General features: G+C 45.6%; 1 protein-coding gene across 1 annotated transcript in view; it reads right to left on the bottom strand.

Moving 5' to 3' along the window:
- IPO9 (importin 9) overlaps window positions 1-26,072 on the bottom strand; it is a 118,817-nt gene that overhangs the window by 23,954 nt on the left and 68,791 nt on the right. Inside the window, exons 19-20 of the mRNA XM_069756416.1 lie at window positions 25,091-25,257; window positions 4,599-4,732 (exon numbers count right to left, since the gene is read on the bottom strand). Coding sequence (XP_069612517.1) covers window positions 4,599-4,732; window positions 25,091-25,257 — 301 coding nt within the window. The remainder of the gene's footprint in view (window positions 1-4,598; window positions 4,733-25,090; window positions 25,258-26,072) is intronic.

The following is a 26,072-nucleotide window of genomic DNA, read 5'->3' as shown; positions in this document are numbered from 1 at the left end:
TCGTCTACAGTTTGCTCATGATCACTTGGAGGACTCTGAGACTGACTGGTTCAAGGTTCTCTGGTCTGATGAGACCAAGATCGAGATCTTTGGTGCCAACCACACACGTGACGTTTGGAGACTGGATGGCACTGCATACGACCCCAAGAATACCATCCCTACAGTCAAGCATGGTGGTGGCAGCATCATGCTGTGGGGCTGTTTCTCAGCCAAGGGGCCTGGCCATCTGGTCCGCATCCATGGGAAGATGGATAGCACGGCCTACCTGGAGATTTTGGCCAAGAACCTCCGCTCCTCCATCAAGGATCTTAAGATGGGTCGTCATTTCATCTTCCAACAAGACAACGACCTAAAGCACACAGCCAAGAAAACCAAGGCCTGGTTCAAGAGGCAAAAAATCAAGGTGTTGCAGTGGCCTAGTCAGTCTCCTGACCTTAACCCAATTGAAAATTTGTGGAAGGAGCTCAAGATTAAAGTCCACATGAGACACCCAAAGAACCTAGATAACTTGGAGAAGATCTGCATGGAGGAGTGGGCCAAGATAACTCCAGAGACCTGTGCCGGCCTGATCAGGTCTTATAAAAGATGATTATTAACTGTAATTGCAAACAAAGGTTATTCCACAAAATATTAAACCTAGGGGTTGAATAATAATTGACCCACACTTTTATGTTTAAAATTTATAAAAATTTAACTGAGCAACAAAACTTTTTGGTTTGTAAGATTTCTGCATCTGTTAATAAATCCTGCTCTTGTTTGAAGTTTGAAGGCTCTAACTTATTTGCATCTTATTAAACCTGCTAAATCTGCAGGGGGTTGAATACTACTTGTAGGCACTGTACATACATACACTAGATGGTGGCCCGATTCTAACGCATCGAGTATTCTAGAATATGCATGTCCACGTAGTATATTGCCCAGCCGCGTAGTATATTGCCCAGCCACGTAGTATACAGCACAGAGCCACGTAGTATATTGCACAGCGACGTAGTATATTGCCCAGCCACGTAGTATATTGCCCAGCGACGTAGTATATTGCCCAGCCACGTAGTATACAGCACAGCCACGTAATATATTGCCCAGTTACGTAGTATATTGTCCAGCCACGTAGTATACAGCACAGAGCCACGTAGTATATTGCCAAGTGTATATTACCCATATTACCGAGCCACGTATGTCACAGGTTAAAAAAATAAACACTCACCTAACGATCCGAGGGCCCTTTGTAGTTTAACATACTCACCATTCTCGTCGCTGCTCCTCAGCGTCCCGTCTCTCTGCTTCCTGGGATATAACGGCGCTGTGCAGATGGGCACGCGGCTGCCGCCATCTTGCGTTCCCAGGATGCTTTGCGAAATTACCCATATGACTTAGCGGTCGCGAGACCGCTAGGTCTTCTGGGTAATTTCGCAAAACATCGCTGGGAAAGGAAGATGGCGGCAGGCGCGAGCGCCTCAGCGGACAACGGAGGGTGTGTTTTGTTTTTTTTACTATTTTTAACATTACTTTCTTTTACTATTGATGCCGCATAGGCAGCATCAATAGTAAAAAGTTGGGGACACACAGGGTTAATAGCGGCGGTAACTGCGTTACCCGCAGCATAACACGGTCCGTTACCGCTGGTATTAACCCTGTGTTAGCGGTGACCGGAGGGGAGTATGGAGCAGGCGCCGGGGACACTGACTGCGGGGAGCGGAGCGCCGGGGACACTGACTGCGGGGAGTATGGAGCGGCCATTTTCTTCCGGACTGTGCCCGTCGCTGATTGGTCGTGTCTGTTTTGCGGCGACCAATCAGCGACTTCCCATGATAGACAGACGAAAGTAACCCTTAGACAATCGTGTGTGTGTGTGTGTGTGTGTGTGTGTGTGTGTGTGTGTGTGTGTATGTGTGTATATATGTATATGTATATAGATAGATAGATAGATAGATAGATAGATAGATAGATAGAGAGAGAAAAAGAGAGAGAGAAAGAGATATATATATATATATATATATATATATATATTATTATTATTATTTATTTATTTATATAGCACCATTGATTCCATGGTGCTGTACATGAGAAGGGGTTACATACAAGTTACAAATATCACATACAGTAAACAAACTAACAATGACGGACTGATACAGAGGGGCGAGGACCCTGCCCTTGCGGGCTTACATTCTACAGGATTATGGGGAAGGAGACAGTAGGTTGAGGGTTGCAGGAGCTCCGGTGTACACACATACATACATAAACACTTGATTAAAGATTATGGTTCTGTGTTTTCTTCCCCGTATTCATGCATGTGGGCTGACACCATATTTTTGGTGCACCTTTTGACTGGATTTGAACAGCTCTGTTATTGATGAAACTATTTTGAGATCGGTTTTGTACTGTTTATTATGATTATTATGAATTACTGTATATACTCGAGTATAAGCAAAGATTTTCAGTCCCAAAAAATGGGCTGAAAGTGCCCCTCTCGGCTTATACTCGAGTCATGGTCAGCGGGTGAGGGGGAGCGACGACGGTCACATACTCACCTGCTCCTGGCGCGGTCCCTGCAGCTTCTTCCTTTGTTCAGCGGTCAGGTGGTACCGCTCACTAAAGTAATGACTATGGACTCCACTCCCATAGGGGTGGAACCGCATATTCATTCCTGTAATGAGCGGTACCAGTGACCGCTGAACAGAGAAAGAAGCTGCCGCGCCCGGAGACCATCTGTCCAGGAGAAGCTGCCAGGGACTGAGCAGGTGAGTATTTCATATTCACCTTCCCTCGTTCCACCGCCGCTCCGTCTTCCGCGTCCTTTGCACTGACTGTTCAGGTCAGAGGGCGCGATGACGTATTAGTGTGCACGCCGCCCTCTGCCTGAACAGTCACTGCGGAGAGACGGGACTCTGAGGAGCAGCAACAAGAGGTGAGTATGTAATTTTTTTGTTTTTTTTCTTATTGCAGCAGCAGCAATACATGTGGCACATAGTAATATGGAGCATATATGGGGCCATAATGTACTTTATGGAGCATTATATGTGGCACATTGTTATACGGAGCATCTTATGGGGCAATAATGAACTGTATGGAGCATTATATGTGGCACATTGTTATATGGAGCAGCTTATGGGGCTGTAATGAACTGTATGGAGCATTATATGTGGCACATTGTTATATGGAGCATCTTATGGGGCTATAATGAACTGTATGGAGCATTATATGTGGCACATTTTTATATGGAGCATCTTATGGGGCCATACTCAGCATTTGTGCATTATATGGGCCAAATATCCGTATGGAGCATCTTATGGGGCTATAATCAGCATTTGTGCAGCATTATATGGGGCGTATTTTGTATGGAGCATCTTATGGGGCCCATCATGAACTATATGGAGCTTTATATGGGGTGTATTTTGTATGGAGCATCTTATGGGGCCCATCATGAACTGTATGGAGCATTATATGGGGCTCCTGATTTAATATGGATATCCAAAAACACTTAACCTACTGATGTCTCAATTAATTTTACTTTTATTTGTATCTATTTTTATTTTTGACATTTACCGGTAACTGCTGCATTTTCCACCCTAGGCTTATACTCGAGTCATTAAGTTTTCCCAGTTTTTTGTTGGTAAATTAGGGGGGGTCGGCTAATACTCGGGTCGGCTTATACTCGAGTATATACGGTAACTAGTCCTTAAAAATATACCTTTTTAATCATTAATCTTTTTCGGTATATATGCTCCATGTTTCTATGTTCTAATACTAATTGGGAGCTCAATAGGGCTATAGCCCACATTAGTCCTGGTAGACAACCTTAGGACTATTCCTGTACAATATGGTTTCTTATCAGAGATTTTGTATCTTAAATCCTATCAATGCAGATCTTTATCAGATGTACCTGGCTAGCTTTGTCCAAGAACCAGGACATGTTCACCTTGCTCTCAGTCAGCTGGGAAAGCGGAGCAGAGTGGGTTGTGTTGGACCCTGGAAGAGACAAAACCTGAATCTCTCTGAAAGGAGTCTGCACAGTCAGTGTGCCTCAAACAGCAAGTATCAGTGGTTGCCATGGACAAGGAGTTTTTTTTTATTTTTTTTACCGAAATGGGACTAGCTCAGTAATGTATGAGTAGCCAGGGTCAGTATTGTTTAGTTAGCACCTGGACAAGCCTAGGGATTTTGTGTTTATGGTTATGCTTTCGGCGCTGTGCAACCTGTGGAAATAAACGTCACATTGTTTTAAACACAAGAACCCAGTGCCTGTGTGAACGCTGCCTACTGCAGAGCATGAATAACGCGTGCTCCTCATAATGACTCAGAACTGATACTCAGATCAACATGGTTTGCAGTAGGGTAAATCTGTCCTTAGCATGAACGTAATACACTTGTCTCGTGAGCAGGACTACATATCTGTTGCCATAGGTGGTAACTTTTCTGTGGTTTATACCCTATAATTCTACCAACTCATTTTTGAAATTGAGACTATGGAGCATGGGCAAAGGGAAAAAAAACAAGTGCCTATCCCCCAAATCCTAATTATTTCCAAAGTGTGATGTACTGGCATGCACTACTAATTCATGCTATCAAATTTAAGTTCTTCAGTTAAAAACTGAACTTACTTCGGGATGTCTTGGATCTTGTGCGGATACCTTCTTGCATGTCAAATATTTCATCTCCTTTCACTTTGATATCTTGAAGTCTCTTGTCATCCATGTTAATGCCATACTGAAGAATTTTGCAAAGAGCCACTGAGCTGTGGAGCAAAGGGTGAATAACGTAACTCAAGAAGTTGTCACAGTAACATATTACATCGCATGGTAGTTTAAAAAAAACTCACTTTTTAGAATTATAATTTCCTGTTTGTCTTTGTTTGCTTTTTAACCTATGTTGGAAGTTCTTCCTCCTCCTTCTAAACCTTTCCCTGCCTTCTATGCCAATTATTTCCTTTAAAGACAGTCTCATTGCTTGGCATCAAAGACATGGCCCTCTCTTGAATCTCCTCATATCTCACCAACCAAACATTTAGGAATGAACTTCAAGACACTATACAAGAATGCTGGAGCAAAAATGTCACAAATTATGGCACATATCCTATTTCTGCCCCCAATCTGCAGCTAATACTTTATATGGATCTTACCACTGCCTTGGGCATGACGGGCATGACTTAGTAGGAAGGTGCATAGAAATTTCAGATGAATTTACTGTGTCGCATTAAAGGGCATGACGTAGTATTCCGTCCTTAGGAAGTAGGGCCCACCCCACATGGACGGAATAGTACGTCTAATGACAGAAAGGGGTTAAAAACCTTACCATGTGTCAATGTTGACCTCAGTGTGAATAAGGGCAGACAACAGGACTGGGCCCAATCAGTAGACCACCAGCCTGGGGGAGCTTTATACATCTCCAGCTCAGAAAAGGGTGGCCACACCCCGGCTTGCACAGAATGCAATAATACAAAGAAAAAACGCAAAAATTGAGCTTAGGACCGTCCCGATCAGAGTTACCTTGTCGGGGTGGGATGGCTTTTATGCTATTTTTGATCAAAAACAGCATTACTAAAAACTCTTATTTAGATGCACTTTTTGCTTTTCACTTATTTACAGTAGGGGTTTTGCTCATTTTCTCTTGTAGGTTATATAAGTTTACTATAAAGTATGCTTTGCTAGAGTAAAGATGAGTAGGTAAGCAAAATGTCTTCCAATCATCTATCTTCTTGGCTTACCCAGTTTCTATAAATGGCTCAAATATTATATGTGCTGACCATAGCTATTCATTTTTTTCCCTCTTTTTTTCCTACATTTTCTAAAACTCAACACATGGTGAAAACACATTCCATTACCTTTATTATTTCTCTCATCTCCCGCCTCATGTCACCTATAAATTATAGTTAGCACCATACATCCCTCAGTCTCAGGTTGACATTCTGTCCAGTCTTTTAAACGGGATATCCAAACTCTTATCGCCTCTAATGGCCCTTATATACATTGTAGACTAATGTTGGCCAAAAGCTTCGATATCAACACGTTTGGCTGGATGTCAAGAATGGAGGAGTTTGGCTGGCTGTCTCAAGAATGGAGGCCTCCTGACGATGTCAGGTGAGAGAACAACCTGGCATGTCCGATATCCGAATGCCAAACCTATTGTTTTCGAAGAGGTAAGCCACTTCCAAAGGAGTCTGTGCAGCACTCTCTCAGTCAGAGGCTTAATACAGGCTTGGTTGGCCAGTCAAGTGTTTCTGTGCATGAGAGAGTCAGGGGATCATCATTTGGCTATCAAAAGTGTATGGGTTGGGGGGCTTTACCCAAAAATCTTGCTTGAACTTGGTCTTTTTTTCAACAAAATAGCAGGATAACCTCATCTTCCTTTTAGACTGCTGAAACATAATTATTTGTGGCAACAAGTTTAATGTCCCCATTAATGGCCCGATTCGAACGCATCAGGTATTCTAGAATATGTATTTATGTATGTATATAGCAGCCACATAGTATATAGCACAGGCCACGTAGTATATAGGAGCCATATAGTATATAGCAGACAAATACTACGTGGCCTGTGCTATATACTATGTGGCTGCTATATACATACAGTGGGGCAAAAAAGTATTTAGTCAGTCAGCAATAGTGCAAGTTCCACCACTTAAAAAGATGAGAGGCGTCTGTAATTTACATCATAGGTAGACCTCAACTATGGGAGACAAACTGAGAAAAAAAATCCAGAAAATCACATTGTCTGTTTTTTTTAACATTTTATTTGCATATTATGGTGGAAAATAAGTATTTGGTCAAAAACAAAATTTCATCTCAATACTTTGTAATATATCCTTTGTTGGCAATGACAGAGGTCAAACGTTTTCTGTAAGTCTTCACAAGGTTGCCACACACTGTTGTTGGTATGTTGGCCCATTCCTCCATGCAGATCTCCTCTAGAGCAGTGATGTTTTTGGCTTTTCGCTTGGCAACACGGACTTTCAACTCCCTCCAAAGGTTTTCTATAGGGTTGAGATCTGGAGACTGGCTAGGCCACTCCAGGACCTTGAAATGCTTCTTACGAAGCCACTCCTTCGTTGCCCTGGCAGTGTGCTTTGGATCATTGTCATGTTGAAAGACCCAGCCACGTTTCATCTTCAATGCCCTTGCTGATGGAAGGAGGTTTGCACTCAAAATCTCACGATACATGGCCCCATTCATTCTTTCATGTACCCGGATCAGTCGTCCTGGCCCCTTTGCAGAGAAAGAGCCCCAAAGCATGATGTTTCCACCACCATGCTTTACAGTAGGTATGGTGTTTGATGGATGCAACTCAGTATTCTTTTTCCTCCAAACACGACAAGTTGTGTTTCTACCAAACAGTTCCAGTTTGGTTTCATCAGACCATAGGACATTCTCCCAAAACTCCTCTGGATCATCCAAATGCTCTCTAGCAAACTTCAGACAGGCCCGGACATGTACTGGCTTAAAGGGAATCTGTCACCTGAATTTGGCGGGACTGGTTTTGGGTCATATGGGCGGAGTTTTTGGGTGTTTGAGTCACCCTTTCCTTACCCGCTGGCTGCAATATTGGATTGAAGTTTATTCTCTGTCCTCCGTAGTACATGCCTGCACAAGGCAAGATTGCTTTGCGCAGGTGTGTACTATGGAGGACAGAGAATGAACTTCAATCCAATATTGCAGCCAGCGGGTAAGGAAAGGGTGAATCAAACACCCGAAAACTCCACCCATATGACCCAAAACCAGTCCCGCCAAATTCAGGTGACAGAGTCCCTTTAAGCAGTGGGACACGCCTGGCACTGCAGGATCTGAGTCCATGGTGGCGTAGTGTGTTACTTATGGTAGGCCTTGTTACATTGGTCCCAGCTCTCTGCAGTTGATTCACTAGGTCCCCCCGCGTGGTTCTGGGATTTTTGCTCACCGTTCTTGTGATCATTCTGACCCCACGGGGTGGGATTTTGCGTGGAGCCAAAGATCGAGGGAGATTATCAGTGGTCTTGTATGTCTTCCATTTTCTAATTATTGCTCCCACTGTTGATTTCTTCACTCCAAGCTGGTTGGCTATTGCAGATTCAGTCTTCCCAGCCTGGTGCAGGGCTACAATTTTGTTTCTGGTGTCCTTTGACAGCTCTTTGGTCTTCACCATAGTGGAGTTTGGAGTCAGACTGTTTGAGGGTGTGCACAGGTGTCTTTTTATACTGATAAGTTTAAACAGGTGCCATTACTACAGGTAATGAGTGGAGGAAAGAGGAGACTCTTGAAGAAGTTACAGGTCTGTGAGAGCCAGAAATCTTGATTGTTTGTTTCTGACCAAATACTTATTTTCCACATTAATATGCAAATAAAATGATAAAAAAACAGAGAATGTGATTTTCTGGATTTTTTTTTCTCAGTTTGTCTCCCATAGTTGAGGTCTACCTATGATGTAAATTACAGACACCTCTCATCTTTTTAAGTGGTGGAACTTGCACTATTGCTGACTGACTAAATACTTTTTTGCCCCACTGTACATACTGTAGAATACCCGATGCGTTAATACAGGCCACGCAATATATAACAGTGACCACGCAGTATATAACACAGCCACGTACTATATAACACAGCCCACGCAGCCCATAGCAGCCACGCAGTATATAACACAGGCGACGTAGTATATAACACAGGCCACGCAGTATATAACACTGGCCACGTAATATATAGCACAGCCCAGGCAGTATATGGCAACCACGCAGTATATAACACAGGCGACGTAGTATATAACACAGGCCACGCAGTATATAACACTGGCCACGTAATATATAGCACAGCCCACTCAGTATATAGCAGCCACGTAGTATATAACACTGCCCACGAAGTATATAACAGTGGTCACAAAATATACAGCACAGCCCACGCAGTACATCAGGGGTGTCAAACTGCATTCCTCGAGGGCTGCAAACAGGTCATGTTTTCAGGATTTCCTTGCATTGCACAGGTGATAATTTAATCACCTGCAGAGAATGATTCCAGCACCTTGTGCAATGCTAAGGAAATCCTGAAAACATGACCTGTTTGCAGCCCTCGAGGAATGCAGTTTGACACCCCTGCAGTACATAACACTGCCTATCTAGTATATAGCAGCCACGTGGTGTCTAACACAGCCCACGCAGTATTTAGCAGTGCGGGCACCATATCCCGGTTAAAAAATAATAATTAAAATAATAAATCGTTATATACTCACCCCATGGGATCCAGTGAAGCTTCGGCGATACGCGCGCGCGGCTGCCGCCATCTTCCGTTCCCAGGATGCATTGCGAAATTACCCAGATGACTTAGCGGTCTCGCGAGACCGCTAAGTCTTCTGGGTAATTTCGCAATGCATGGCCGAGAATGGACGATGGCGGCAGGCGCAAGTGCATCGTTGTACGACGGAGGGTGAAAATAGCAGGTTTTTTGATTATTTTTAATATTAGATCTTTTTACTATTGATGCTGCTTAGGCAGCATCAATAGTAAAAGGTTGGGGACACACAGGGTTAATAGCAGCGGTTACGGAGTGCGTTACCTGCGGCATAACGTGGTCCGTTACCGCCGGCATTAACTCTGTGTGAGTGCTGACTTGAAGGGAGTATGCGGGCGCCGGGCATAGACTGCAGGGAGTAAGGAGCAGCCATTTTCTTCCGGACTGTGCCCGTCGCTGATTGGTCGAGGCAAAACAGCCACGACCAATCAGCGACTTGGATTTCCATGACAGACAGAGGCCGCGACCAATGAATATCCGTGACAGAAGGACAGAGAGACAGAAAGATGGAAGTGACCCTTAGACAATTATATAGTAGATAAACTACCTTCTATTCTGCCACTTGGATAATCTGCTTTTCCTCTGTGAATCCCTTCACTGCTTACCCATTGGCCAAAGACCTCCATTTAAGCCTGTCCCACCCATAGATTTGGCAAGCTTTTATAACCACCTCAATTGAAATCTCCAGTGCTAACATATATACACACACACATGGTAGTGAACAAACTTCTTCTTCTACGTGTTGCGATGCCATTTTCCTGGTGATTTTAGTAAACCGAAAGCAAATGGTTGTCAGCTATAAGGATGAAAATTGTGTTTGACAGTTATCCCTTTGTGTTAGTTTTCAACATTTGTTGGGCCATATGTTTTGCATATTTTGTCATGGGTAGTTGAATTGTTCGGTGGTCATGGGTTGTCTTTTTTTCTGTTTGTGTGTTTCTAGATTAAAACATGGCAAAAACAAAGCCAAATGTGTCACCAGATGTCAGGAAGCTAATTGTTCGGAGAGTGAAGTCAGGCAAAAGCCTAAAAGAGGTAGCTATGGAATTCAACTGTTCTCAGAGTTAAGTGTCACGCATAATAAAGAAAGAAAAAGAAGGTTATGGAACAGCTGACAAACCTACAAGTGGATGACCATGAAAAACTTCCTCCAAAGTTGATTGCATTATTAAGAAAAAGTCAGTATCAGATGTCCATAAATGTGCTGTACAGATTTTGCATGAAACGAAAGAAGAATATGGGGATCAAAGCGAGTCGCTAAACTGTGGTGCGACGGCTAAGGCAGGAGTTCCAGTCAAAAAGTATTACATCTCTGTAAAGAACCGGAAGGTCTGACTTAGTTTTACAAAGAACACAGCCAATTGAAAGAGACAGATTGGTCTATGGTGTTGTGGTCCGATGAATCCAAGTTCAATCTGTTTGGTAGTGATGGAAAGCACTATATGAACTGCCCAATTGGAAAACAAAGATGCAAGGTACCAAATACGTACAAATGGTGGCAATGTCATGGCTTGGGGCTGCTTTTCTGCATCTGCCATTGACCCTCTGCATAGAATTGATGGAAAAAGCAATGCTAAACATGTACAAGGATATACTGGAAAACGTAATGCTGCCACATAGTAAAACCAAAGTAGGCAGGGGTTGGAAATTCCAGGAAGACAATGATCCTAAGCACACATCCAATTTAGTCAAAAATGGTTAGCAAACAAAACAGGATTTTTGGTTGCTTAGGCTACTTTCACACTAGCGTCGGTTTCGGCCCGTCGCATTGCGTCGGGCCGAGATTCCGACGCTAACGTTTGTTGTGCCGCACAACGGGTGCAGCGGATGCATTTCTCCGGCGCATCCGCTGCCCCATTGTGAGGTGCGGGGAGGTGGGGGCGGAGTTCCGGCCGCGCATGCGCGGTCGGAAAAAGTGGTCCGTCGGCTGCAAAAAACGTTACATTTAACGTTTTTTGCTCCCGGAGGTACGCCACAACACAGCGCAACCGTCGCAAGACGGTTGCGATGTGTGTCAACACGTCGCAATGCGTCGGTAATGTAACTCTATGGGGCAAAAACGCATCCTGCAAACAACTTTGCAGGATGCGTTTTTTTCCCCTAAACGACGCATTGCGACATATTAAAAAAAACGCCAGTGTGAAAGTAGCCTTACGTAAAATCTGTTTCTTGGAGCCTTCATTGGGGGACACAGGAAACCATGGGTGTATGCTGCTGCCACTAGGAGGCTGACACTATGCAAATAAAAAAAGTTAGCTCCTCCTCTGCAGTGTACACCCACCGAGAGGAAGTAGGATATTCAGTTAGTGAGAAAGCAGTAGGAGAAGCAACGTGTAAAAGAGAAAGAAACTCAAACGTTAACAATATAACACAATAAACAGAGCTGTTCAACTTGGGAGGGTGCTGTGTCCCCCAATGAAGGCTCTGAGAAACAGATTTTACGGTAAGCAACCAAAAATCTTGTTTTCTCTATCGCTTCATTGGGGGATACAGGAAACCATGGGACGTCCCAAAGCAGTCCCTGGGGCGAGAACAGCAGTCAACTCCAATCTAGGTCGGAGGAACTCACCACCGTCGCCTGCAAGGTCTTCCTACCTAAGCCGGCATATGCCGGAGCTAGGCATGGAATTTTCACGAACATGTGGAGGATCGAACATCGGTCTGTAGAGGTGCAAGGCAGAGGCCCTATATGTGCACCGCCGGGAGGCACCCACTGCCTCGGTAAAGTGCGCCTTAAACCTGGAAGGAGGAGCTCTGCTCTGACCTGATAAATCTAAACATTTCTGACTGGATTTTGCGGGCATACGTTGATTTGGAGGCAGGAGGGCCTCTCTACGCCGAGCCCGTATACTGAAAAGGAGGCCTTAGCTGGATAGATGCACCTCGCCCTGACCCGGTAGCGTGATGAGCGAACGCTACGAAGGAGGAGTCTGAGCAGGACGAAAGGAAGGGAATCAAGAATGATGGACAGAGTCATGAAGAACCTCGGCAAGGTAAGGGCAGAGCACTGAACCTGTGATCCACAGAATGTACAGAACTGCTGCCACAGACTCTGGAAGTGGTTGAGAGCCTGAAAAGGTATAAAACGAAAATGGACTCGCCCCTCGCAAAAATGCAGGAATGTCCGATGTCTTGAAGAAAAGGAGGACCTGGATAAAGGCTTTCATAAAATAAAGGAAAGCACACGCGGTCCCAGGAGAACAAGATTTAGTCTGAGGAAGAAGAGAACTCGTCCCTCCTTAATAATTGGTTCAAGTTGTAGCCAAACTGACGGAAAACCTCGAAAGGCAAGCTGGTGAGCGACTTCCTAGAGGATAAGTTCTGCCACGCCTTAAGCAAAATGGTCCTTTGGATGGGCACGATATTGCTGGATGTCCAAGCAGCACCTGCAGCGGCATCAGCGGGGTCGGATACCATGCATTTCTTTGCAAGAGTAAATTAGGCTACTTTCACACTAGCGTTTTTTGACATACGTCGCAATGCGTCGTTTTGGAGTAAAAACGCATCCTGCAAAGTTGCCCACAGGATACGTTTTTTCTCCATAGACTTTCATTAGCGACGCATTTCGATGTATCGCCACACGTCGCATCCGTCGTGCGAACGGAGGGTCCAGAGACGGAGAAGAGGTCCAGTTCGCAGTAAGGTCAGGAGAGAGGGAATATAGTAAACCGAGACGCTTCCCTCTTTGGGACGGCTGGATTAAGGATTCCAAGAGAAAACCCAGAAAAGACCATTAAATTGAACTGACAAGGAAAGACTTGAGAGTAGGGTACTGAGGACCTGCTAGAGAGCAAAACGCTGAGGACGTACTGAAGGGGACCTCGGGTGAAACCCTGTATCTCAACCCAGCAATATAGGCCCTGCTACATCAACAAAACGGCTCAGAAAGGGAAAACCATTCGTAGAGACCACCTCTTGCCCATCTAAGTAGATAGAACGGAGAATACCAGACGACTCCGCAGACTCAGATCCATCAGGAAGCTAAACTTAAGCGTACAGGGATGAAGATGGTTAACAGGGACTATGGAAAATATTGACAAGATGGGCATTGATAGGCACAATCGAATATGAGCAGTCAAAGGAGGAGAGTCCATGGAAAACCTGGAGTATGTCAATTCCATGGGAAGTTGGCCCTAGGAAGGGGTACATAGGCCCCAGAAAAAAACTTGACTGCCAAAGGGAAGATCCTTACCTATGACGACATGAGTGACCCTATCCGTCCCGGACCCTCTGGAACGGGGAGAGGATTGTAGTGTGTGGATCTACTTACCTAAGTATAAGACACCACACAAACGAGGATAACAGTGAAAAGGATACGAATCCTGCTGAAGGAATGTATTATCACCAAAACCCCATCATTGGATCCAGGCGTGGAGCAGCCTTTTACACTGGACGATGCTTCCACAGAGTAAGATCCAATTCCTATCCAAGGTGGAAGAACCTGTTCCTGCCACGGTCGGAAATAAAATCCCGGAGCGGCTCGAGGTTTTATTCAGTGTCTGTAAGAAAGAAGAGGTAAGTACTGACACATAAATAGGAAGCTCTGTATTGAGGTAGTTCAAAGGCCTCTAGAATAGTGCAGTGAACAACATGAGTCAAGGTATTATATGGGCTCTGACTCCGTAAGAGACAGCCAGAACGTATAATACTGTAAATCATATATGATAGGAGTAACGCACTGGATAGTGCAGATAGACCTATAGTTAGTGGTAGGCCCGAATAACCAGATGGAGAGGAAAGGCCCCTAGAGAGCAACACGCAATTAAGGCTCAGTACGTGAAGAAAAACTGCAACCAGTCGGTACCTGACACCAGCGTGTCCGACTTACCTGAAAGTGGGCTGGCCACTTATGCTGCCACTGAGGTCCACCCTGTGGCACTGAGATCCACCTTGTGGTACGTGGTAAATCTTTTGTTTAGCTGTTAATAGACCAGACGTTATTGACCATGAAACACACGGTAAAAATTGGCAGAAAGAGTACTGCTGCGATCGGCTCACGGTATCCTGTGACTAAATCAGCATGGAGAGAACCCTGGAGAAGGATATAGGAGAGAGTTGATTCTGTGTTGCTTCCGTGTAGTAAGCCGTAGCACGGAGTCTGTCTTGAAGTATGTCCTGCCATGCTCGTTCTCCTGAAGGTAGAACAGTAGGCTTGTCAACAGGGAGACTAAACTCTACTCTCTGTTGTGCACCTGAGTTCAAACCTTTGCGCCTGCGATATGTGGTCAGATTCTTTATCCACTGAGCCACAGCAGACATTGCTGGGAAATACGGACTCTTAACTAGCTGTAAGTCAGGTCTGAACACTGCAGTCGTGAAGTGGGTAGGAGCAGCTCCCCTCTCTGCTTAGAGCAGTGTAATAGTTGCATCCGGAGGAGGCTGCAGGGAGATGGAGGGCGAGTGCCTGAAATATGGAAACGTTTGATATGCCAGGGCTCTAGCAACCCTGTGTGTAGAGAAATAGCTGAGCCTCGCTCTGCTGAAAGTCATAGCACAGGTCGGCAATAGCAGAAATCACAACAGCAGTGTGACAAAACGGAAAACTCCGAGGAGAAATGTGCAACTGAAACCTTCTGCGAAGTGAACGCCATATGGCAGGTTTTATAATGGTCCATCTCCCTGTGAAGGGTGAGGGGCGGACAGTGGCACAGATGACGGCAGCGTAGGGCATATTTCTATACCCTACAAGCCGACAAGCCTACAGCCTGCAGTGATCCTCAACCTACTGAACAGCCGTACAGCCAGCTCTTCCCTCTCCTAGTGTATCCTCACCCACCCCCTGCAGACTGTGAGCCCTCGCGGGCAGGGTCCTCCCTCCTTATGTACTCGTGTGCCTTGTTATCTGCTCATGTTTAATGTATTTGTCTATATTTGCCCCGTATTCACATGTAAAGCGCCATGGAATAAATGGCGCTATAAAAATGTATAATAATAATAATAATAATACCCCTGCTGGAAACTGCACGGCTCTAGAGCACTTACTACGCCAGTGACTGCACGGCTCTAGAGTACTACTATGCCAGTGACTGTACGGCTCTAAAGTGCTACTACACCAGTGATTGCGCAGCTCCAGAGTTATATTACGTATTACGCCGGTGACTGCACAGGTATAGAGTACTACTACGTATTACGCCAGTGACTGCACGGGTCTAGAGTACTGATACACCTTCGACTGCACGGCTTTGGAGTACTATTACGTATTACGCCAGTGACTGCATGGCTCTAGAGTACTGATACACTAGTGACTGTGCAGCTCTAGAACACCAGTGATTGCACGATAGAATATAATTACACCAGTGACCGGCTTGAATCAAAGGAGGACAAGAACGCTCCCCTATCGGATTAGGCATGGTAAGCATACCTATAAAAAATGCCAGAAGGTTAGGGGAACAGGAGATGCAGAGAGGAGTGCCAAACTGCTAAGCAGTGCTACTGACGGCAGGTGTAGTGTCATGTAGTCTGCTCCCAGGCTGTAGCTGCGACAGGCATCAGAGCACAGGTCCAGGGCCCCAGCAGGAAGATGGAGGTGGGGAACCCGGCCGGTGAAGACGCACGCTGGTGGGAAGGGACCCGCTCTCAGAGGTAGGGGGGGTGGGGGGCGGATATAGCCGCCAGGTCCGGAGGAGAGCGCTCTCCAGCAAGATGACGGTGATCCCAGGCCGAATGGGGAGGCTGGGAGTAGTGGTCGGAGCTAGACACCCTGCACATGAATGGGTATAGGCAGAGTTGGGCGGGAGAAAAGCCCGCCCGGATGTTGAGAGGACGGGGGGGCGGAGCCAGTGCTGTAACTAGGCCCGAGAAAAGCCAGGACCTAGATTTGCAGCAAGTGACCGCCAGAGCATGGGGGAGCGCGGAGGCTTGAAAACGCCGTGGTGGGACACCCGGTGCCCCCACTACCGTCGGAAAAGGCAGGGAAGGCTCCCAAAGATAAAAACTTCCATAAAGGTTCAGAACGGATGGCTTAAGGGGGGGCCACAGGTATGAAAGAAATAAAGGATCTTTCTTCTTATCTTCTTCCTCACTTCGCCAGACCCTGGGGAGAAAGAAAAATACCTCCCCGTCCAGCATGGATCAGACGTCCGAAATCCTACGATGTGGGACGTCCTCGTCTCCTCAGACAGACAGGCTCTGGTGGGCGAGTGGGTGGGAGACGGAGGCAGGCCCGGGTCCGAATCACCTCAACACGCTTCTGTGTTAGGGGCTGGGGTCCTGCCAACTAGACGTATGAGGATACGGGGTGGCAGTACACGCCGTACTCAGTCTCTTTGTGGGAGTACAGGTGTGACTGTTCACCCTGTATCCCTCCGTGGTACCTGAAAAGGAACGACGCACACTGAGGTAGATATGGGTCTAATGAAAGACCCGTGTCCACCTCCTACTGACACTAAGCAAAACTGAATATCCTACTTCCAGTCGGTGGGGTGTACACTGCAGAGGAGGAGCTAACTTTTTTATTTGCATAGTGTCAGCCGCCTAGTGGCAGCAGCATACACCCCATGGTTCCTGTGTCCCCCAATGAAGAGATAGAGAAAGCTTTTCGCCTGTTGCAATGATCAAGCCAATCACCTCATTTAAACCCTATAGAGCACCTTTGGGATGAGTTAGGGCTAACAATTGGGGCCTGTCCCCATAGCAATAAGGATGAATGGAGCAAGATCCCTCAGGAAGTCTTGACAAAAATAGTAAGTTATGGCATTGTAAACAATAATTCACTCAATGTTCTGATCACTAAATAGTATATGTAAAACTTTTGGCAGTCAGTTTTTTTACGGTCGCGTATGTATGTATGAATGAATGAATGAATGAATGAATGAATGAATGAATGAATGAATGAATGTATGTATGTATGTATATGTATGTATGTATGTCTATATCTCTATCTATATCTCTATATTATCTATCTATCTATATATATCTATCTACTAGATGGTGGCCCGATTCGAATGCATCGGGTATTCTAGAATATGCATGTCCATTACATCCAGTATATTGCCCAGCCACGTAGTATATTGCCCAGCCACATAGTATATTGCCCAGCCACATAGTATATTGCCCAGCCACATAGTATATTGCCCAGCCACATAGTATATTGCCCAGCCACATAGTATATTGCCCAGCCACATAGTATATTGCCCAGCCACATAGTATATTGCCCAGCCACATAGTATATTGCCCAGCCACATAGTATATTGCCCAGCCACATAGTATATTGCCCAGCCACATAGTATATTGCCCAGCCACATAGTATATTGCCCAGCCACATAGTATATTGCCCAGCCACATAGTATATTGCCCAGCCACATAGTATATTGCCCAGCCACATAGTATATTGCCCAGCCACATAGTATATTGCCCAGCCACATAGTATATTGCCCAGCCACATAGTATATTGCCCAGCCACATAGTATATTGCCCAGCCACATAGTATATTGCCCAGCCACATAGTATATTGCCCAGCCACATAGTATATTGCCCAGCCACATAGTATATTGCCCAGCCACATAGTATATTGCCCAGCCACATAGTATATTGCCCAGCCACATAGTATATTGCCCAGCCACATAGTATATTGCCCAGCCACATAGTATATTGCCCAGCCACATAGTATATTGCCCAGCCACATAGTATATTGCCCAGCCACATAGTATATTGCCCAGCCACATAGTATATTGCCCAGCCACATAGTATATTGCCCAGCCACATAGTATATTGCCCAGCCACATAGTATATTGCCCAGCCACATAGTATATTGCCCAGCCACATAGTATATTGCCCAGCCACATAGTATATTGCCCAGCCACATAGTATATTGCCCAGCCACATAGTATATTGCACAGCCACATAGTATATTGCACAGCCACATAGTATATTGCACAGCCACATAGTATATTGCACAGCCACATAGTATATTGCACAGCCGCGTAGTATACAGCAGAGCCACGTAGTATATTGCCCAGCCACGTAGTATATTGCCCAGCTACGTAGTATATTGCCCAGCCACGTAGTATATTGCCCAGCCACGTAGTATATTGCCCAGCCACGTAGTATATTGCCCAGCCACGTAGTATATAGCACAGCAACATAGTATATTGCCCAGGCACGTAGTATATTGCCCAGGCACGTAGTATATTGCCCAGCCACGTAGTATATTGCCCAGCCACGTAGTATATTGCCCAGCCACGTAGTATATTGCCCAGCCACGTAGTATATTGCCCAGCCACGTAGTATATTGCCCAGCCACGTAGTATATTGCCCAGCCACGTAGTATATTGCCCAGCCACGTAGTATATTGCCCAGCCACGTAGAATATTGCCCAGCCACGTAGAATATTGCCCAGCCACGTTTTATATTGCCCAGCCACGTAGTATATTGCACAGCCGCGTAGTATACAGCACAGAGCCACGTAGTATATTGCCCAGCCACGTAGTGTATTGCACAGCAACATAGTATACAGCACAGAGCCACGCAGCATACAGCACAGACACTTAATATATTGCCCAGCCACGTAGTATATTGCCCAGTCACGTAGTATACAGCACAGTCACGTAGTATATTGCCGAGCCACGTATGTAACAGGTTAAAAAAATAAAAAATGAACATACCATCCGAAGAGCCCGTTGTAGTTCCGGCGCTTGTGTGCGGTGTCCGGTCCCAGGATTGGTATGAGCGCAGGACCTGTGATGACGTTGCGGTCACATGACCGTGACATCATGGAAGGTTCTTCTCCCATAGCATCTTTGGAAGCGGAACCTGCCGCTTGCAGTGCAGAGGAGAGGACATGACGGCGGAGGGGGAGAATAACGTTTTTTTTTTTTAATTATTATTATTATTTTTACTATTAGATCGTTTTACTATTGATGCTGCATATGCAGCATCAATAGCAAAAAGTTGCTCACACAGGGTTAATAGCTGCGTAACCGGAGTGCGTTACACTGCGCTCCGGTAACGCTGGCATTAACCCTGTGTGAGGGCGGACTGGATGACTGGAGGGGAGTATGGAGCGGGCACTGACTGACTGCGGGGAGGAAAGAGCGGCCATATTGCCGCCGGACTGCGGGCATTGCTGATTGGTCGTGGGTGTTTTGCCACGACCAATCAGCGACTTGGATTCCATGACAGACAGAGGCCGCGACCCATGAATATCTGTGACAGAAAGACAGACAGACAGAAAGACGGAAGTGACCCTTAGACAATTATATAGTAGAGATATCTATATCTATATATCTCTCTCTCTCTCTCTATATATATATATATATATCTATATATCTATCTATATACACATACATTAGATGGTGGCCCCGATTCTAACGCATCGGGTATTCTAGAATATGCACTCCTCCCACTGACCTTGCAGGTGGCGGTAATCATAAATTGAAGGCTTAGCCCAGAGTGACATGTTTTGTCCAGAGTTGTAGGTTGGTGGCCCAGAAGTGGCATGTATGGTAGAGTAGGACCCATCAGAGGGAGATCACCTTGCCATGGTTGATGGCCACACATGAATTGGCCAATTTATGCGCTAAGAATCTTCATTTCATCTATAACTAAGTTTTATGAAAAAAAAAATTTTGAAAAAATTTTTTGTGAAAAAATATTTTTGAGAAGTATATTTCATATTGAATTTTTGTCAGTTTTCACATGGCCTAGATTCATGTACATGTGCTGCTTTGTTCTCTTTTATCTATATGATGCAGCTTGCACGTGTTCACATTAGGAGTGCTGGTTGGCTTTTTCTCGCTCTCTCTCTATTTATATCTCTATCTATCTATCTAAAAAAGATAAGATGGAGGCAGCACACCATTCGTAGTGAAAAAGAGCTTATTTAATCAGCCCAGAAAGCGACGTTTCGGTCCCAACAGGAACCTTTCTCCTGTTGGGACCGAAACGTCGCTTTCTGGGCTGATTAAATAAGCTCTTTCACTACGAACGGTGTGCTGCCTCCATCTTTTCTTTTTTATAATTGAGGTTTGGTATTTGCCTGGGGGGGGCTCTGCACCCAGACCTTTTTCTTTGTGCTGCTCTAATTCTCTTTTTTACTATCCATCTATATACTAGATCAGAGGTCCCAACTGCAGGCCTCGAGGGCCGCGAACAGTGCAGGTTTTCAGGATTTCCTTAGTATTGCACAGGGGTTGGAATCATCACCTGTGCAGATGATCACATTACCAACGATGCAATACTAAAGAAATCCTGAAAACCTACACTGTTGGCGGCCCTCGAGGCCTGGAGTTGGGGACCCCTGTACTAGATGGTGGCCCGATTGTAACGCATCGGGTATTCTCGAATATGCATGTCCACGTAGTATATTGCCCAGCCATGTAGTATATTGCCCAGCTACGTAGTATACAGCACAGAGCCACGTAGTATATTGCCCAGTAACGTAGTATATTGCCCAGCCACATAGTATACAGCACAGAGCCACATAGTATACAGCACAGAGCCACGTAGTATACAGCACAGAGCCACGTAGTATACAGCACAGAGCCACGTAGTATACAGCACAGAGCCACGTAGTATACAGCACAGAGCCACGTAGTATACAGCACAGAGCCACGTAGTATACAGCACAGAGCCACGTAGTATACAGCACAGAGCCACGTAGTATACAGCACAGAGCCACGTAGTATACAGCACAGAGCCACGTAGTATACAGCACAGAGCCACGTAGTATACAGCACAGAGCCACGTAGTATACAGCACAGAGCCACGTAGTATACAGCACAGAGCCACGTAGTATACAGCACAGAGCCACGTAGTATACAGCACAGAGCCACGTAGTATACAGCACAGAGCCACGTAGTATACAGCACAGAGCCACGTAGTATACAGCACAGAGCCACGTAGTATACAGCACAGAGCCACGTAGTATACAGCAGAGCCACGTAGTATACAGCACAGAGCCACATAGTATACAGCACAGAGCCACGTAGTATACAGCACAGAGCCACGTAGTATACAGCGCAGAGCCACGTAGTATACAGCGCAGAGCCACGTAGTATACAGCGCAGAGCCACGTAGTATACAGCACAGAGCCACGTAGTATACAGCACAGAGCCACGTAGTATACAGCACAGAGCCACGTAGTATACAGCACAGAGCCACGTAGTATACAGCACAGAGCCACGTAGTATACAGCACAGAGCCACGTAGTATACAGCACAGAGCCACGTAGTATACAGCACAGAGCCACGTAGTATACAGCACAGAGCCACGTAGTATACAGCACAGAGCCACGTAGTATACAGCACAGAGCCACGTAGTATACAGCACAGAGCCATGTAGTATATTGCCCAGCCACGTATGTAACAGGTTAAAAAATAAACATACCTTCTGAAAGGCACTTGTAGTGCTGTCGCCTGTGTGCGGTGCATGCGGCAGCTTCCGGTCCCAGGCTTGGTATGAGCGCAGGACCTGTGATGACATCGCGGTCACATGACTGACGTCATGGCAGGTCCTTCTCGCATAGCATCCTTAGCACCGGAACCTTGCCAAACTAAACAGAAGAAAAAAATGAAGGCAGCACTCCAATTGTTTCAGGTGGAAAAAAGTGAAAAAAAACTTTCTTCTGCCCCACTCATCCTGGGAAACGTTTCGGCTCCTCCTGAGCCTTTGTCAAGCTCTTGACAAAGGCTCAGGAGGAGCCAAAATGTTGCCCAGGATGAGTGGGGCAGAATAAAGTCTTTTCACTTTTTTCAACCTGAAACAATTGGAGTGCTGCCATCATCTTTTTCATCTATCTATTCATTGGTCGCGGCCTCTGTCTGTGATGGAAATCCAAGTCACTGATTTGTCTCGCCAGCTGCCTGTCATGGCTGCAGCTACCAATCAGCGACGGCCACAGTCCGATTAGTCCCTCCATACTCCTCCGCAGTCAGTGCCCGGCGCTCGCTCCATACTCCCCGCAGTTAGCGCCCGCTCCATACTCCCCTCCGGTCACCGCTCACATCAATAGTGGCAGCATCAATAGTAAAAGGTTGGTCACACAGGGTTAATAGCGGCGGTAACGGAGTGAGTTCCCCGCAGCATAACGCGGTCCGTTACCGCTGGCATTAACCCTATGTGACCAAGTTTTTACTATTGATGCCGCCTATGCAGCCTTAAAAATAATAAAAATAAAAAAAATAAAAAACCTGCTATTCTCACCTTCGGTAGTCCTACGATGCGCTCGCGCCTGCCGCCAGCTTCCGGTCCCAGAGATGCCTGAGGAAGGTAACAAACCGAAACGCGCGTCGGGGTGGATGGGTGTCCCTGTAATACTTACCATCGGCATCAGGTAATGTGCATGGTTCACTGCAGCTATTGTGTTCTCTGCTACTACCGAGTGATTATATGTAATGGCCATATTGCCCTATATTCATATGGGAGGTCACCGCTAGTATATTGTAATTGTGCACGCTAGTAATTACCTGTATGCTATTTTGTTTTGGGGATACACCCTACCTTGGGCTTTGCATGGTGCTGGTGACATCCGTTGTCATCTTTTTAGCCCGGTTGTGTACTGTTTGTCTGGCTTTTTATCATGTTCATTATAATAAAATGATTGTTATTGGACTTTATGACTGCTTGGTGTTTGCTTCTAGATTGGTCTAATCATACGATACAGTTGTCCATACGTCCATGCATAGGTGGTGGTGTGATAGATGGGGATGTCAAAGTGGGAAAATTATATTATTATATATATATGTATAAATATATATATATATATATATATATATATATATATATATATATATATATATATATATATATATATACATACACATACATACATATGTTCAGTGTTTTATACAGTTGATCTCCACCATTGATAATGCTTATTGGAATTTTGATATGTCAAAATCAAAGTAGAAAATGAATTTACAGGCTGATCCAACTTCAGTAGAATGCCTCAAGACAAGGAAATGATGCTCAGCAGTGTGTGTGGCCTCCATGTGCCTGTATGACCTCCCTACAAAGCCTGGGCATGCTCCTGATGAGGCGGCAGATGGTCTCCTGAGGGATCTCCTCCCAGACCTGGACTAAAGCATCCGTCAACTCATGGACAGTCTGTGGTGCAATGTGACGTTGGTGGATGGTGAGAGACATGATGTCCCAGATGGGTTCAATCGGATAGGTCAGAGGCCCGGCGCCTTCGCACTGCAGTACTTTGCTCTGCCCTCAACAGGGCAGAAAGTACGCCTGCGCAGGAGCCGCGACAGGAAGCAAAGAAGAGGACGGCATCGTATGAAGATGGGAGGTGCCGGACACGGACCTGCGACGCCCATTGGATCGGACCGCCCCGAGACCGACCCTGGGTGAGTATAATCTAACTTGTTTTCTTATCTTTCAGGTTACATGGGGGAGGGGGTTTAATGGGTTTCACATGTCTGACCACCAAGTCTCCTGACCTACTGCAAAAAAACCCTTAAAAAGCCAATTTGTCAGGCACATCAGTGCAAGTTTTTTAAACCATTCAATGGCCAATACATATTGGCTAGTGTATAATCTGCAGTATGCCCTGACAACCTTAGGCCATGTTCACACGATCCTTTTTTTCATGCGGAATTGCCGCGATTTTCCCGCTGCGGGTCCGCAGCTGTTTTCCATGCAGGGTACATTACATTGTACCCTATGGAAAACAGGAACTGCTGTGCCCACAATGCGGAAAATCAAAAAAAAAAAGCCGCGCTGAATAGCTGTGGGAAAAAAGAAGTACCATGTCACTTCTTTTTTCGGAGCCGCAGCGGTTCTGCACCCATTGACCTCCATTGTGAGGTCAAACCCGCAGTAAAACCCGCAGATGAAAAAAATATCTGCGGGTTTTACTGCGGTTTGTGGTGCAGAACCGCTGCAGCAGGAAGTGCGGGGAAGCGGGCGGAAGTGCGTGGGCGGAGTGTGGCTGCCCCCCCGTGCTCCGATCCCGCCCCCCCGTGCTCCAATCCCACCGCCCCGTGCTCCGATGCCCCCCCGTGCCCTAATCTCCCCCCCCCCCTTATACTTACCCGGCGTCCCGGTGTCCGTCCGGCCGTCTTCTCCCTGGGCGCCGTCATCTTGCAAAATGGCGGGCGCATGCGCAGTGCGCCCGCCGAATCTGCCGGCTGGCAGATTCGTTCCAAAGTGCATGTTGATCACTGAGATATAATCTATCTCAGTGATCAAAATAAAAAAAAAATAGTAAATGACACCCCCCCCCCCTTTGTCACCCCCATAGGTAGGGACAATAAAAAAAAAAATTAAGAATTTTTATTTTTTTTCCACTAAGGTTAGAATAGGGTTAGGGTTAGGGTTAGGGTTAGGGGTAGGGTTAGGGGTAGGGTTAGGGGTAGGGTTAGGGGTAGGGTTAGGGGTAGGGTTAGGGGTAGGGTTAGGGGTAGGGTTAGGGGTAGGGTTAGGGGTAGGCTTAGGGTATTTTCAGCCATTTTAACCCTAAAAAACTTCCTAGAAAACACAGACTCTGCATAGAAAACTGCATAAAAAAAAAGGATCAAAAAAAGGATCAAAAAACGCATCAAAAAAGGACAAAAAAAGGACCAAAAAAAGGACCTGCGTTTTCTGCCAAGAGCTGCAATTTTTAAAAAACAGTCCTGAAAAAAAAAGGATGGAAATCAGGAACGTGTGAACATACCCTTAAGGAGATTTTTCTGCTCAAGAGAATGAGATTTTGAAAATGAAATTAAAAAGAAATTACAAGAAGTCTTCCATGTTGAACATGACCTAACAAGGAAAGCTATTTCCAAGAAAACATTATGTTTTTTCTATTCCACTTAAAATTAGAATGGTCAAGAAAAAAAGATCTTATGACTAATAACAGTTTACAGTATGTACACAAACAAAAAAAAAAAAAAACAACACATCCAACTAAGTCTCACCTGACTTTGCCTTCATACTGTCCATAGAACAAATGCTGTCGGCTCATCCACTCTGACATGACAAACTCTAGAGCTGGTTTACCAGTAGGGCCAGGAAGACTGCAAAGGAATTCAAGCAATGGCTCCAATTGTGAGTTTGCAAGGTGTGCAAACACCATGATCAAGGACTAGGGGAAAAAGTTAATTAGAAAAGAATCTTGATTTAAAAGGGGTGTCCAGGCTTGGGACAAAAGTGTGTAGTTACTGTATGAGACTGCCAAAAGATTACAGAATGCAGTACACAGATGCGTGCGAGTGCCCAGTACTGCTGACACGAGTAGGTGGTCACGTGGCAGCATGTCAACAATTTGCATACCTGAGGTCATGTGCCAGTTGGACATGTAATGCTTCACTCAAGAGGGAATTTAGAGAAGCTGGATGAAACTAGTTGGCATGGGACCGCCTGCTGCCACCAGCAATATTAGGGAATCATATCAACGTGAGCATCGCGCGCTGTCAATTTGGGAGTCTGCAGTTACAGGTTAACTACAGACTTATCCCAAACCTGAGTAATGTTCAAACACCGCACACTCTTGATAGATGCTTGTGAAGACTATTATACAGATGTAGATGCAGTGATAACACAATTCATAAATAAGGAATTGATGCAGGAATAGAGAAAATGGTGAGGCGACAAGAACATAATGTTTCGACCCTCGTAGTGTCTTATTCATATAGTCGCTGTTGGCAAAGTTCACTGAACGGTATAAAGGATATCCTGCTTGCAAAAGGACACCTGGGTGCTGGGTAGGTCTGGCGCACCTGCGACTTGGATTGTAGGCTGCAATCCAAGGTGCAGGTGCGCCTGACCTACCCAGGTGTCCTTTTGCAAGCAGGATATCCCTGCACCAATTCCTTTTTCATGAATTGTGTTATCGCTGCATCTACATCTGTATAATAAAGTCCTCACAAGCATCTATCAAGAGTGTGCGGTGACTGAACA

Source organism: Ranitomeya imitator, chromosome 3 (genome assembly GCF_032444005.1).
Source record: "Ranitomeya imitator isolate aRanImi1 chromosome 3, aRanImi1.pri, whole genome shotgun sequence".
Taxonomy (NCBI): domain Eukaryota; kingdom Metazoa; phylum Chordata; class Amphibia; order Anura; family Dendrobatidae; genus Ranitomeya; species Ranitomeya imitator.
Note: the sequence above shows the minus strand (reverse complement) of the source record. Positions and strands in the feature narration are given on the sequence as shown.